Source organism: Mercenaria mercenaria, chromosome 4, assembly GCF_021730395.1.
Source record: "Mercenaria mercenaria strain notata chromosome 4, MADL_Memer_1, whole genome shotgun sequence".
Lineage (NCBI taxonomy): Eukaryota > Metazoa > Mollusca > Bivalvia > Venerida > Veneridae > Mercenaria > Mercenaria mercenaria.
In genome coordinates, this window is record NC_069364.1 from 83620767 (window position 1) to 83635643 (window position 14877).

At 34.9% G+C, this 14877-nt stretch overlaps 2 protein-coding genes across 3 annotated transcripts; one reads left to right on the top strand and one right to left on the bottom strand.

Moving 5' to 3' along the window:
* The first annotated feature begins 2805 nt into the window (after positions 1-2805).
* On the top strand, positions 2806-6080 carry LOC123552326 (uncharacterized). 2 transcript variants are annotated; one of them, XM_053541840.1, is made up of 3 exons: positions 2806-3018; positions 3244-3577; positions 4239-6080. In XM_053541840.1, the coding sequence occupies exons 2-3, from the start codon at positions 3383-3385 to the stop codon at positions 4704-4706; spliced, it is 663 nt and encodes a 220-aa protein (XP_053397815.1). In that variant the 5' UTR covers positions 2806-3018; positions 3244-3382; the 3' UTR covers positions 4707-6080. The 2 variants fall into 2 exon arrangements, with proteins under 2 accessions (XP_053397815.1, XP_045197828.2); XM_045341893.2 differs by having other exon boundaries at positions 2808-3018; positions 3321-3577.
* A 5757-nt stretch (positions 6081-11837) lies between these two features.
* LOC128545965 (uncharacterized) lies at positions 11838-14640 on the bottom strand. The gene is made up of 3 exons (XM_053541841.1): positions 14549-14640; positions 13990-14090; positions 11838-13317 (listed from the first exon to the last, which is right to left on the bottom strand). The coding sequence occupies exons 2-3, from the start codon at positions 14068-14070 to the stop codon at positions 12787-12789; spliced, it is 612 nt and encodes a 203-aa protein (XP_053397816.1). The 5' UTR covers positions 14071-14090; positions 14549-14640; the 3' UTR covers positions 11838-12786.
* Positions 14641-14877: the final 237 nt, after the last annotated feature.

Here is a 14877-nt window from a genome sequence, read left to right on the forward strand (position 1 = left end):
AACATTTTGTTGCATTGAATCTCATTCCCCAGTTGTCTGCCCAATCTTGAAGTGATAATAAATCTTTCTGTAGAGTTATGTGGTCTTGATATGACGAGATTTGCCGGTAAAGTAAACAGTCATCCGCAAATAGACGCACTTGGGATGTCACACTTTTGGGAAGATCATTGATATGACATAGGAAGAGTAGAGGACCAAGTACGGTTCCTTGGGATACCCCGGAGTCACCTCTACATGACGATGATGCTTCCCCTTCAACAATAACTCTTTGTTCGCGTTCCATCAGAAAGGATAGAATCCATTTCTGGATGTTACCATGAACGCCGTAATTGTCTAGTTTGATGGTACTTTGCTACGATGAATTGACATAAGGTAACATTTTGTTGCATTGAATCTCATTCCTCAGTTGTCTGCCCAATCTTGAAGTGATAATAAATAATAATACACAATGATGTACAACGGATTTAACAGTGGAAAACCACTATTATAAATCACATGCATTCTCAATCTACACTTCGTTTACATTGATAACGTTTGTCGACATTTTCTTTTATCAGATTTTCAGAGTGTCTATAACACTCGAGAGAGGAGTTGACATTATTATATATAGAAGTATATAAATATTCCCTTAAAGAAACTAAAGAGTTATTTACTCTAGTCAAATAAAAGTACCTTTTAAACGGGAAAGTTAAGCTTCATTAACTATACATAACATATTCTCTTTGCTATGAGACATCGATCCGCATGTTTCATACAAATATCAAAAAGTGTATACATGTAGTAGGGTACTCATAAATACTATAGCCTACTCTACAGGCGCGTCGCGAGGCATCTGGAGTCTGCTATATATATTTCTGGTATTTGTCAATTTTGCTTCTAGCCGTCGTATCGGAGTAAATAAAGTCTTAGTGTGGTAAAATCGCCATGCTATCAAGAGCCTGATGTAGTATACAAGATCAGATATTTTATGGGTTGAACCTAGTACTTTATAAATTTTATGTTTTTGCATGAAATCCTTATACATTTGAAGATTTCGCTTTTGTGAACCATATCGATACACCATTTATGTCTACAGAAACTTTTGGTCGGTTTTAAATTTTCATCTCAGTATGCAAAACATTTAGATCATAATATAATTTTACCATCAATGCTCAAGTTTTCTAATAATTGAAACTAAAAGAGATGAACCCCGCTGAGCACAAACCAACGTTAGGGTTCTGCGACCAGTATGGATCCAGATCACTCCGCACATCCGTACAGTCTTATCTGAATCCATACTGGTCTCTTAACAGTTGCATACATGTGCTGAAAATGATAAACAAGCGATATGGATGTGAGGACAAATGAACTATAAAGGTGTGCACTGGTCTGGATCCGTGCTGGTCAAAGATCTATCGTTGGTTTTCGCACAGCGGCGCTCAAAGGCGGAAGAAAACCAGCAAACAAATGTCATTTCAGAGGGGATTGCAATATATTCCATTAACGTTCTACAAAACCTTTGTATGTCCGCAGTAGATCGTGTTGTTCTTTCAAATAGGGTTGTAAACATACATTTGATTAAGATAGAAATTGGCAAAACATTACCTATGGATGTATTTTAAGTCTCTAAATTGTTAAATCTTTTCACATTATATAGCACATGATCAATGGTAAACGTTAAGTTACGGTGGTATATTAGGTCTTTGATGGTCGCAATTTATTTTAATTATTTCAATTGTTATTTCTTTTGAAAAATGTCAAGCAAAAGCTACAGCATTTATAAGTTTGTGTAGTTGTGAGTTACTGAGTATGAAAATTATCATTTTAGAATGCAAGCATTTTTCAAATTACGTGACAGTATGACTTGGATGCTTGAAGTGTTCGCCTCGAACTTTGGTATCATGTGAAAACTGAGTGGTAACTAAGTGGAATAATGTTGTTCATTAGAAGGATTTTCAGACTTGTAGAATGTTCTATGTTTGTCGTTAAGAAAATTGGAAAAAACGTTACTAATCCCTAGTCAATATTAGCCCCATGACATTGCCAAATACCCTTTATCAGTTCGTTGATAGTTATTTTAAGTTTCACGTCAGATTTTTAAATAAAATGCACAGGATCATTGCGTCCGTTTTTATTAAATTTTAATCATATAAAAATAAAATCAAGGCCAACTTAGGCCGAAAATGACATTGATTACTTTTAAGTTTTAAAAGTCCCGAATATAACTGGTAGCACATTAAGTAGAAGTAAATGGAACTCGATCAAAGTTCTCCCAGTAGTGTATCATTTGCAAAGAATACGCAAAGAAACGTTTCAAAACAGCTATGACATTTTCGGCCATGTTTTTAACAAACGTTTTTAAAACATAGTTATTCTGTGATCAGATGGATGGGTACATGCACAGGTGGCGTAAAACACATCGGACGAAATTCAGTGTTACTTTGAAGATGATAAAGATAATGAAATGAAACTTAGATTAGAAACGTAGCTTATATTGAGGCCATCGGCGTCATGGTAAATGTTACTTAAAACGAGAAAATTGTATTATTATTATCATAAATAGTTTATTAATAAGAAAGAGACATTTAGATTCAGTTTTTATACTTTTAAGTCGTTTTCAGTCTGAAAGTCCTGGTATTCTATGAATTTCAATGTCTTTTGTCATCATGGAACATACCTGACTTCTAACGGCTTTATCTTTCTCTTGGCCATAATATTTAAGTCATTTTATCTGTTGGTAATAACCCCATAACGTTGTATCTAGCGACATACGAGTGCAGTGTACAAATGTAAACAATTTGTTGATAACGTATTATTTGTTATATTGAACCAATTTCAAAGATTAAGTGACCGACATAAGTTTATGTCAGCAGATAATTTCTTAAAATAAAATTGTTTTTAAAATTGATATATACGATAAACTCTAACTATGTCTAATGTTTTGGATACATATGTAACCGCGAAACAGACAAAACGATTTGACAACAACGGCACCTGTCAGAGACTAAAACGTCTTTTCAAAACGTAAAGGTAGAAGAGGTAAGACATTTATGAGCACATTTCATATGTACGTATTGGTAAGGTTTAAAAAATGCTTAAAATATATAAGTAATTTATCTTAACTACCGTTTATTATAAGTTCAGAAGTTATTTCTCTAAAGCAATCACTGCTGGTTATCCATATATATCTTTCATTCTCTATGCCGTTTTACACTGGTCAGCAGATATACGCATATGCTCTGTCCATCTCAAAACATTTTTCAGGTTTATATACAATCTAACCTTCACGGTTAAAGTTGGCCTTCATTTTCAAATCATTGAATGATATAATATCGGTACAGGTCTCTTGCGTCTGTAACCTAAAATTCAGTTCCGAACCCTTTCACGACTAGCTGCCGCTAAGATGGCACTCAAAAGTAAAAAGTCTGTAAGCAAGATGCAGCTGACACCCGACGCCGGACAGTTTGAAATGGATGTACACGATGGAATTGAAGGACTGAAACTTGATACCGGAAAGAACTTTGACGATTTGAAATCTAAAGAAGAAGGTCAGGACGCCACCGATGTTGCACAGGACGAGGCAGATATAGGATTCAAAGTAAATGTAACGTTTTGATATTGTGTGCTAGCCACAGAAATCTGTGTTTTTCACATTTTGCTTTATGTTGTATATTAATGTAAGTTTTATTCTGAAGCAACATTGAGTTAAAAGCATTCGTACGATCTATATGTTTCTAACGGATTTGTCAGAGGAAAGATAACAAATAAACTTACTTTTACATGTAAATAAGTGAGGCCATGATTAAAACTGAATAATTTGATCAAAATCAGAGTAACTCTTTATAGGATTTGTTGTACGAGACACATCGTAACTTTCTAATGCAAATCATGTATTTTATCTGTATAAAAGAGGAGAAAGGATTTCAATGGGCATCAACAAAATTAAAGTGTTTTAAAGACTCGTGTTCGGGTACATTGAAATCCTTCTGATGTAATAATGCATATCTTTTGTAACTGCATCATTTTAATGGGGAATGTAAATCCAAACATTCCGAGGGCAGGTTCTTAACAAGTTCACAACACGATTCTGTTAAATTTGGGAAGAAACAGACATAAAAATCCTGTCTGTCAATAACAGACTATTAGAGAAGGTATATCGTACTTTGTTGTTTATGACATAATATGAATGAATGTATTAGATATACTACCGTTCAGCAAAATTGTTCTTTATGAGTAATTTATTTACTTTACACTTGTAGGATTTAGAAAGCACGGGTGCTCCTAATATTTACGTCGGAAAGCGTAACTTTATCCACCAACTGATGGACGTGGCACTTCTCATGGCAAATGTTTCCCAACTGAAATCGCTCTTATCCATGGACAAAGGGGATAAATACTATTTTATTCTCCTCGCCTTCATTTGTAGTTCCATAGTACTCCAAGTAGCATTCACAATATGTATGCTAATAATTTGGTCCATAGAAAAGAAACTACAAGATCACCTAACAGAATCTCCAAAAGAAAGTCACCCAGTGGACGAAAGTCGAAGAATTCTGGCAGAAAGACTGGACAAATTTGGAAATATCTTGGTACTACTGATTATAGTGTCTAATGTTTTTATAACCGGGTTTGGGGTTGAGGAACACGGGGATCCAGGAAGCCAAAAAGAGCCAGGAAGAGTCGAAAGGGTTTTACTTCTGTTAAATGGAACGAAGGTCAAGCTTTGAAAGAACTGTTGCATTCGAAACAGATTTCAATATGAATGAATTGAACAGAGATTGTACATAGAATCATGCATTTAGTATTTTCTAATCTGAATCAAGTTGAGGATAAGCCCTGTGCTATACAGCCATCACTTATTTAGATTATACATGTTTCTGTTGATTAAAACTGATATGCATTATCCAAAGATTAAACTTGTGGATTTTCAAAAGTATATATGAATTATGCAATTTTAAGAATGTCGTTGCATACTGCATATGTTTCGAGTATTTACGACAAATACTACGTATGTTAATAGATACTACATGCGATTGTTTTAAACAAACACAATTAATTGAGTCTAGAAGAAAAATGTAGCAGACAAGTGAATATACAAACATTGCTGAGCATAAAATCGCACGGATGGTAAAAGTGTATTCATTTTTTACCCCTAGAATGAATGTTAAAAAGTATATTTGAAATATTTGATAAATAATCTATGCTAGTCTTGAAATCTTAATATCAGTCAATTGTTTTGTTCGACATAATTATTTACCATTACCTTCATTACACATATTCAAAATGAAACTTCATATAAATGTTGTTCAAACATTGACTATTAATTGTTCGCTTAAGACATAATCATTAGTTGATTTTTTAAAAACTGACGTGGTTTACATTGTTAAATATTGTACCTCATACAATACACATTTCAGTGTGCCACATACAAGACACATTTCAGTGTGCCACATACAATACACATTTCAGTGTGCCACATACAAGACACATTTCAGTGTGCCACATACAATACACATTTCAGAGATAGTACCTTGCTAAAATTTGATATTGTGAAGAACATTTAAAAAACTTGCGTTCAGTGCTCAAATATGTTATCTATGATTAAGAATGACACTAAAGTCTTAATCTGATCATTTTAAAGCATGTTCTTAAGCTTTTCTTAAACTTCATATTCAATTTCCATGTAGCCCTTGTTGCAGATAGTCCTACTTATCAAGTCATTGATAAATATTTAATTCTCACTTATAATTGGATTATTGCAGGAAGAACTTACCTGACTTGGAAAAAGTTGTCAAATATTGTATGACATCAGAAAATGTTTTAAGTAATATGATAACCATTATCTAAGCTGAATTTAGATATAATGTTATTTGTACCATATCTCTCATCATACATAAAAACAAGAAAAAAAACTCTTTCAGTATTTACCTTGAAAAAAACCTATTTAAATGAGATGACTTATCACCAAGTTATTAACCATACAGTTAGTCCATTGTTCCTTTTAACTGGTGTAGTAAAGGTGCAAAGATAATTGCCAGGTGGGATTATTATCTGTGTTATTATCAAAATAATAACGTTGAATAAACCTATCGCAACACTTAGTCTTTGCCAATATCAATATCCCATTTTAAATTTTAAATACATTTAAGCATATATTGTTAGGAACATATCCATATCCTTTCCGCAGCCTTAACGTACTAAAACGTATTAGCGTCTGATGGCCCTTTCACGCTTCCGTAGAAACAACATTTATTACACGAAACATATTTTGAAAATATTTCTGAAATGTCTAGGTCTGCAGCTCTCAAATACGATTATATCTTACATCTGAGGCATATACTGACACTCTCAGACAACATCAAAAATGACATTTTGAGCGATTTGATGAAGTTCCAAAATTATCAATGTACCCTTGGTCCGTTACGGACTCCTGTGGGATTTCTGTTTATCCAGAGCTCAAATATTTTTTCATAGATTAAAAGCTGACATGCTGTACTAAAGCCCAGGTAATTTCAATTCGTAATAAAGTGCTGAAAATTGGCTCCCCAATAGCAAAAAAAAAAAAAGAAAGAAAAAAAAAGAAGTCCACGCGCATACATTTAGACGGGGTGACCCCTGCGCGTGACCCCTGACTATCTACGAATCAAAATGCGGCTTTCGTTTTCAAGTTTAGCATTTCTACTTTCATTTTATTTACTTCCGGAAATAGCAGAAGGTCGAGTGACGTCATTTTCTGTGTTGTCAAAAACATACATATGCCTGGCGAGATTGCATAAATATGTGCTGGCCGTCCTAAGGATATCAAACTTTCAGCTTAATCGAATTATGAGATCACATGATATTTAATATGAAAAAGCTCGCAAAATAAAAAAAAATGTTTGAGTTAAATTGAAGTTATGTAATACAAATATACATTTGTTTCAGACTTCGTTTTGAAATGTGACATGCGATACTATTATTCTTACTCGAACTTCTACGGTTTTACCCCGTTAAGTAGGCACTGTAACTAAAAATACAAACTTCAAGTAGGAACTATCTATTTTAGATACATGTATAGCTAACTGCATCAAAGTATGTAGACTGAAAAAATATTTCAGATATCATTTTCGGTAAAAGAGTTATTTGAGCTGAAAAAAATGATCCCGGGTAAAATATTTGGAAAAACTGGAAACAACTCCGCTATGACTTTACTGTAGGCTTAGGTGGCTATTGACCTAGTACACCATGCAAATCATGCACTTTTTACCTCTACGCAGGAAAAAAGCATGCTTAATTATGCATAATTGCCCTAAGGATTAACAATCTGAATAGAAAATTATGTAAAGATCAAATAAGTTAATGCCCTGGGGAAAGTTCAACATTTTTTGTGTTGAAATTTGTCAACAAACAGACGATTATTTTGAAAAAGTCAAAACCCACAGAATTTCACAAGGTAAAATATACTGAAAAGGTTACTGCTGGAAAGAGAACACTCTCTTCTATCAATATATATGCGTCAAAGTATGGGAAAAACATCTAGAAATATGAGAAAACCAAAGAAATCAATTTCAGGACTGTTCAATGCATGACTGTCTTATCATGCATAGCATTTAACATTGATAGATTACTTTTCCATTGCACTGGTATAATATGGACAGGATTAGGATTAACAAACGGTGTTCACTAAACAATTTCACTTTATAAACAGATTGTTTCCCTTGTGTAAAGAGGGCTTAGGGTAAGTCTTTACGTTAAGGTAAAAATATGTCGAAAGACTCGAAAGGATGAAAAATGGGCATTTGCTTATGTTTGGAAAGTACTTATTGTTCCTTCTCTTCTCTTGAGAAGGAACACTTAGATTCGGTAAGTCACACTTGACTGAGCAATTGATCTCGAAAGCTGTTGTCATTACAAGCTAAATCAAACTCCGTGACCTTAGCAATAACTTCTGACATTAGAATTATTCTTCCCTAATTGAGGCGACTCTCTGGCTGAACGCGCTCTGCGGATTACACATTACTAAACCCGAGGATGGAAAAGTGGTGTTGTTGAAACAGGCCAAACATCTCATTTGTCACAAAGGTTAAAATATGTCGTTACCTTCGAATGCATGTTTAATATGTGATAATAAACCCCATTGCGACCCTCTCATTGTGTGCAACAAATTCACGAATCGAATGCCCGGATGTCACATTCACGAGATTTAGGACAGATACTATTAAATTACAGTCGTGAATTACTTGATCAATGACCACTAAGTTTGTTGTGTGCGAGGTCGGAACCTGTTAGCTCATCAAATCACTAGTACAATAGGATCCCACCATATATCTAGCACAAAAATGACTTACCAGCTTTGAAGGGGTGAAGAAGTCAGGCAAAAAGTAACTGATTAAAATCAAACACTTCCGTGAAATATCCATTTTACATGTTAGTTAAAAAACAAGTTCCGGAAAATGTCCATTATTCAGTTTTAATGTCCCCTACTGTCATAGTCTGCTTTCATCTCTATAAACTTCTCAAAACACTTTACCAGTAACACATGGACATTTTTGGACTGAGTTTAAATCGGGTCAATGTGTACAGCCAGTGTTTCTTAATTGCCGTATTTACTCAACTGAAAGTGGTAAAGGATTTACTTTGTTGGATTTAACAACTTATGTTAGCGTACATACTGTGGAAATAGCGGACATGACATTTTTCAGGCAATAGAAAACAACATAGATCTTTTTCAAAATTTTAGTGTTTTTTTTTTTTTTTTTTTTTTTGTATTTTGGTGCAGAAATAAACGCCCCCTTGGTGCAAAATGTATCACCCCCTCCCCCGGGGCGCTTAAACGGGTGATACGGAATGTCGATAAGGTAGAATGGTCTTGTCATTGCGTCCTATCCTAGGGTTCCACATATTTAAAACAGACATTGCAACCAAAATTTTACAAGATGATCATTATATATTTATATAGATGTGCCCTAGAAGGAACTTTTGCTATGCTTTAACTTGTTAAGGTGTTTCACTACTGTTTTTTTTAATGTCAGAAATACATTCTACATAAGAGGTATGGATATATGAAAAAAAAAAGAATAAATACTCAACAGGCAAACACGCTCCAATAACGCAGCCAGCTAAAACTAAAACTGCGCACGCATCGAGGAGGTACAGACGACAAATCAACGGGGTCAAAATGAACAAATAAAAAAACACAATGGGGCACCGCCTTGGAACGTCAGTGGAAAGAGCCACACTGGTTTATAGTCTGCACCCAACCTCATTTTTAACCCCCATCATGTTCCGAAATCAAAAGACAGGGTAAATAAAAGTCATCCTTGCCAGACGAACCCCTTATATACGTAACGGCAATAGAAGGAATGGCATGTAAACAAAAAATGCTCTTGTAAATTAATTAAAAACAAAAACTTAAGAACCATAAACGCATGTACTTAATGCCTTCATTGAATACAGAGCATCAATGTTAAGCACCTCGTGTTTATCATGAAAAGGATGCTCTAGCTATATAAATCATGTATAATATATATAATTGATGACTTCAAGACACGTGCTCCTACCCATTAATCTTCAGCTTGGGTAGGCGGCTATGAAAGACCTAAAGTTTTCGTACGAGGGATTTTTTCTTCGACAGTATGTATGGTCTGAGCTGTCCGTATATCTTGACAACTGATCAAAAGAAAAAATGATCATTTTTATTATGATTTATAATTAGTGCTATTATTACAATGTATATATCATTATTATGTCAATGCATTCTTGTAAGCAGTTTGACTGACAAATGAAATAGGGTATGTTGAGGATTTCAATGAACGTAATCAATATATTACAAATAAGCTTCTTCAACAGGGCTACCGTTATTATAAATTACCTAAATACTTTGCTAAATTTTACTATCGCAATTCAGATTTTGTTTTAAAATACAATTGCAATTTATAGACACTTCTGCGAGAAGGTATATCAAAACCTGTTTTTCATGGGGATGTGGTATACAAACTTCGTAAGATTTTGGGTCATGGCAATTTTCCAGTTGTATTTAGTAAAGTAATTAAACGTTTTATTAAAAGAGGTTATGACCCAATTATTTTGAGACACATCGCATGCTTGGTGTTCAACCCTTTTAAAGTTGGACGCTACGCTTTCCTCTTTAATTGTGTCTGACGGAACAGGTGGAGGACTCTATGATAGGTAGTTCTTAAATCCCACCAGGCCTGGGCTATTTTGATTTCCATCTTCTGGCCAGTTTCGTCGGCCCTCAAGGGTGTTTCCCTTGTTGCTCTGTCTTCTGCAAAGGCATTGAGTACATGCGTTTTAGGTTCTTAAGAATTGTATTTAAATATATATATATATATATACAAGAGAATTTACATTACACGCCTTCTGTTGCCTTTGCGTATGTTAGGGTTTCACCTGGCGGGGATAACTTTTATTTACACTGTCCTGTGACTTTGGAACATGGCTGGGGTAAGAGTGAGGTTAAGTGCATTATAAACCGGTTGAAGCTCCCAAGTGGTGGTTTTACCACTGGCCGTTTCGATGCGGTGCCCCACTATGTTCCTTTATCTGTTTGTATTGTCCGTGTGTGTGTGTGTGTGTGTGCGTGCGTGCATGCGTGCGTGTGTATGTGTGTGTGATAATTTTCGTTCAAATCGCTTGAATCCGGTATATACCGGAGTCTGGTATATATAACAGGCGCACCAGATCTGTTTTTAGTCACAACCTTGAATATATACCTCCACCTTTTTGTTTGTTTGTTTTTGTTATTGAACGAAATCTTCAATGTTTATTGATGTTAAAATGGAACTTAGTGAAGTTTTCATGTGCGATATTTATAGAAAGCAGTCCGGCAACATACAATACAAAGGTACAATACGGATTGTGAAGTACAAGCTAGCCGATGTTTTACAGAATTTATATGGGTATAATAATATTATTTATTCTATATCTGTGAATTTTCTATCTCAAATACAGCATATATTTCACTAACGAATACAAAGCCCCGTATTCAACTCCCTTCGGATACGGAAAAATATTCAATCGGTAATGATGTAATGTTGGCGTCTGAATGTTCTGTGGGTCAACACGTTCACAGTTTCAAACGAGTTTTCAGTCTTGTTTATGTAAAATTATAGTCAATTTTGACTGACTAGAAATATGTATGTGTTTAAAAATAGCACCTTGATCTGCAAAAATGCATTCGACTCTCGTGGATTTTGCCAAGTCGGGTCACACTCGGCGCAAGTGCTTCGTATGATAGAGACCTGGCGAAACCCACTCATTGCAGATCAATTTACTGTTATAATAACATCATTGTAATTGAGCCGTGCCAAGCGAAAACCAACATAGTGGGTGTGCGACCAGCATGGATCCAGACCAGCCTGCGCATCCGCGCAGTCTGGTCAGGATCCATGCTGTTCGCTAACAGTTTCTCCAATTCCAATAGGCTTTAAAAGCGAACAGTATGGAGCCTGACCAGACTGCGCGGATGCGCAGGCTGGTCTGGATCCATGCTGGTCGCACACCCACTATGTTGGTTTTCCCATGGCACGGCTCGCATTACTTTTCTACTATTCCGTTGTGTTCGTTGATTTCTTACCATTTGCCTTCGCACGTAACTTTTTCCGCAGGAAATTGGCGGAAAAGAAAAGTGCTACAGGCGTATATCTAATGCATTTTTCAGTTTGTCACAAGGAACATTTCCCTAACCCGTAAACTTCTGGATTGAAAATTCATGCCTACCTAGCGGGGAAAGACATATTTATCCGGGTAGCAAATCATCTTTTCTTACCAGACTGGTTCACTGGTGCTGGATAGATCCCAGGATTACCCCCGGGGTGTAAGATGACTCTCCTGCTTTGAATGACGTATAAAGAACTAGATCTACATCTAGAAGATTTATGCAAACATTTATATTTTATTACATAAAATCAGGGACATAAATAGATATAATATATACATTATTCCTGATAAAACGAGATAAAATTAAAACACCTCGATAGTTCCTCTTTGTTCGCCTAAGTATATTTCTCAAGTAAATAAAAACGTTATTTTATGAAAAATACATAACATTACGCTGCGAATAATAAAACAAAACCGGAACTAAACATCTTATTTGTCTTTGAAACGTCATGATGCCGTCTTTCCTGTTTACTTTAAAGAAAGTCATTCGTTTGATTTTTTCATTACTATTGTAGATCTATCATGAATATGGCATGCAAGAAAAAGACATCACCGGCTGTAGGTGCTGATGGGAATATCCGGCTGCCGGGTACATGTTTACGCGTTAACCTGGCAGGGCCTCGTAGGCCTACATTGTTCACAATAATGACATCTTTTTTCATATGCCATGTTGTTGTATGATATGTTATGTCATGTCAGATGCCCATAAACTTTGAAACTTTGTTACCTCCTACACAGTTACCCTCCAGCCGGATATTCCCACCTGCACTTACAACCAGTGAAAGAATCTTATAATCTTTACCCTATATATCATGACGTGATAGGGTATGAGCGATTTTTAATTAATAGTCTTTGAAAATATTGCAGTAATATCACGGTGGGCAAGAAAATTGATCTAACATTGTTGCCTGAGAAAGGCAGGTGTTTTCCCAACTCTCGAGAAAGCGTGGATAAAAACCTCGCTAATGTTCGGTTTTCCATTCCTCACAGGCAGTCATATATGATCCTTATATCCTCTATATGCACAGCAAGTATCATTTGAAATAAATACATTTAATGCCAAAGTGATTATTTACGCATATAAAAATTCAATAAATACACGCAACTAATAGATACAAATCTCTATCACCAAAAAGGCAATATAAAATGTCATTCAATTACTTGAAGGGTTCCGTTAATTACTCCAATATACCGTGTTTTGCCGATATTCTCCGTGGAGCTGTCGACATTACTTCCTCCAAAGAAAACACTGAGGCAAACATTTAGAACAACAATAACAGCCATTAAGACAAATCCTGTAATATTCCAAAATAACAACCGTTTCTCTTTGTCTTGTATTTTTCCTTGCATAGCTTCCAACTTCTTTGCAGCGGAGGTCGTAGCTTGATTGTTTGTTTCGCTCTGTTGTTTTTGTGACTCTAACATTTCGTCTCTTTCTTTCATGAATTCAGCAAATTTGTATTCATAGTACCAAATGACTATCATACAAGCTAAAAAGCACAATTGTAGACATATTGACAGAGCAATTAAAACCAAATTCGTGTGATAAAACTGGTTTGCATCAGAAGAAACGACGACTTTGAGTTGTCCAAAGTTGGCCGCTAACAAGCCAACATCAATTAACTTGTGAATCATGCTACTTCTGGCGTTGAAACCGTATTCTCTTTTCGGACTTCTGCCCTGAAAGAGTTTACACGAATATGCATCTATAACAAAACATCTGATTTATAACAAATATTTAGGTTATTTCTAACTATTCAACATAGATTTTTTAAACATAGGCAATGGGATTAATATCGTTAACGAGCTAATTAAAGATATCCAATTGCAATCTTTCACTAAAATATTTTATATTTAGATTATTTACTTTAAATGTGGAAAATTATCAAAAAATATATTTAACTCCCTCTAAATAAATTAATTGTGTATGTAGAGCTACATTCATAATTAAATACCATGCAGTAAAATCGATTGTTCAAGTCCTTCCAGTTTTTCAGTGGTAGTACACAGTTGTACTGTGTTCAGTTTATATGTATATAGTCTATACTGTTTTTAACCTAATACATAGTACTGTTAATACAAATAAAGTCTTTATCTATGTTTACATGAATTATATAATAGTTAGTTCATGTTTTCAAGTACGAAATATGTACCTTTAAGTCAAAAGCACCAGAACGTGCCATTTTCTTAATAACTTAAACGACTTGACTTTCTGTTGGCTTGTTATCGTTCTGCAACCGCTTTCTTTTAAAATGTTTCTTTTAGACTGACGAGATTGAGATTTTAAGAGAAAAAATATTTGATTACAAAAGTTTTAAGATAGGGAGGTATCTGGCTGATTTAATCACTCACAGGCATCACGTCCAACAGATCATCTTCTTCCCCTTCTTCAGAATCCTTCGTTTTCTTACCTTTAGGATCGTATGTAGCCATCTCTATTATTTTTCCTGTTTCTGCAAATACAAAGTAAAAGCCTGAGATTATATTAGTAGTGCGATGGTCAGTTTTCTCAAAGGTTGGCTGAAAGTGTTTTTTTCAAGTATAAATACTTTAATATCTCTACCCGAGTAGTGGACCCTCAAGTTACTTCAATAGTTGATCCTTGCTATGATTTGATAATACATTGTCAGATTTTGAAATAATTCTAAATATTCATGTTTGTTTCTTTTTTAAACAGAATAAATTTACAAGGACTTTTTTTCAGAAATATTCAGCAAAGTAGTTAAACAAGTTTAAGCTTCTTTTAGCTGTGTTGAAACACATTGTAACATTGTATTTAGATATAACAAGACACCAAATGGGCAAAACCTGCTAACCTGGGACGGACCTTTAACATTGTAAGTTTAAAGATTAAATCTTTACAGTTACGTTTTAGGATGTTTTTGTTTAGAAAATGTCTTCAGTATCATACCTGCTTCTTCAAGAACAGATTCGCCGTAAAACCCAGCTCACTCACTCACTCTCCAGGAACCGTCAAATCTGGAAATATATGTGTGATTCTAAAACTGCTAGACTAATGTAAAGCAGCCCATATAGGAAAATAGAAAAAGTTCAAACTCCACAGGTCGCTCAACACGACAAAAATGAAAATGTTGTAGGCTCGGTTTGATTGAGCCTGTTCATGGGCGTAGTGAAATGCATGCTACAGTCCACCTCTAGCCCCGGTTGATCAGAATCACATTTACACATGTTATACAAAACAAAAAATGCAAAATAAACAAACGGAATTAGAAAGATCAT

What these genes read in the sequence shown, in the direction of transcription:
- LOC128545965 (XM_053541841.1), bottom strand. Translation starts at nt 14,070, where the DNA reads ATGGCTACATACGATCCTAAAGGTAAGAAAACGAAGGATTCTGAAGAA. An exon ending in ATCTGTTGGACGTGATGCCT is followed by an intron (nt 13,318 to 13,989) that starts GTGAGTGATTAA and finishes AAACTCTTTCAG; the next exon opens with GGCAGAAGTCCGAAAAGAGA.
- LOC123552326 (XM_053541840.1), top strand. Translation starts at nt 3,383, where the DNA reads ATGGCACTCAAAAGTAAAAAGTCTGTAAGCAAGATGCAGCTGACACCC. An exon ending in AGGCAGATATAGGATTCAAA is followed by an intron (nt 3,578 to 4,238) that starts GTAAATGTAACG and finishes TTACACTTGTAG; the next exon opens with GATTTAGAAAGCACGGGTGC.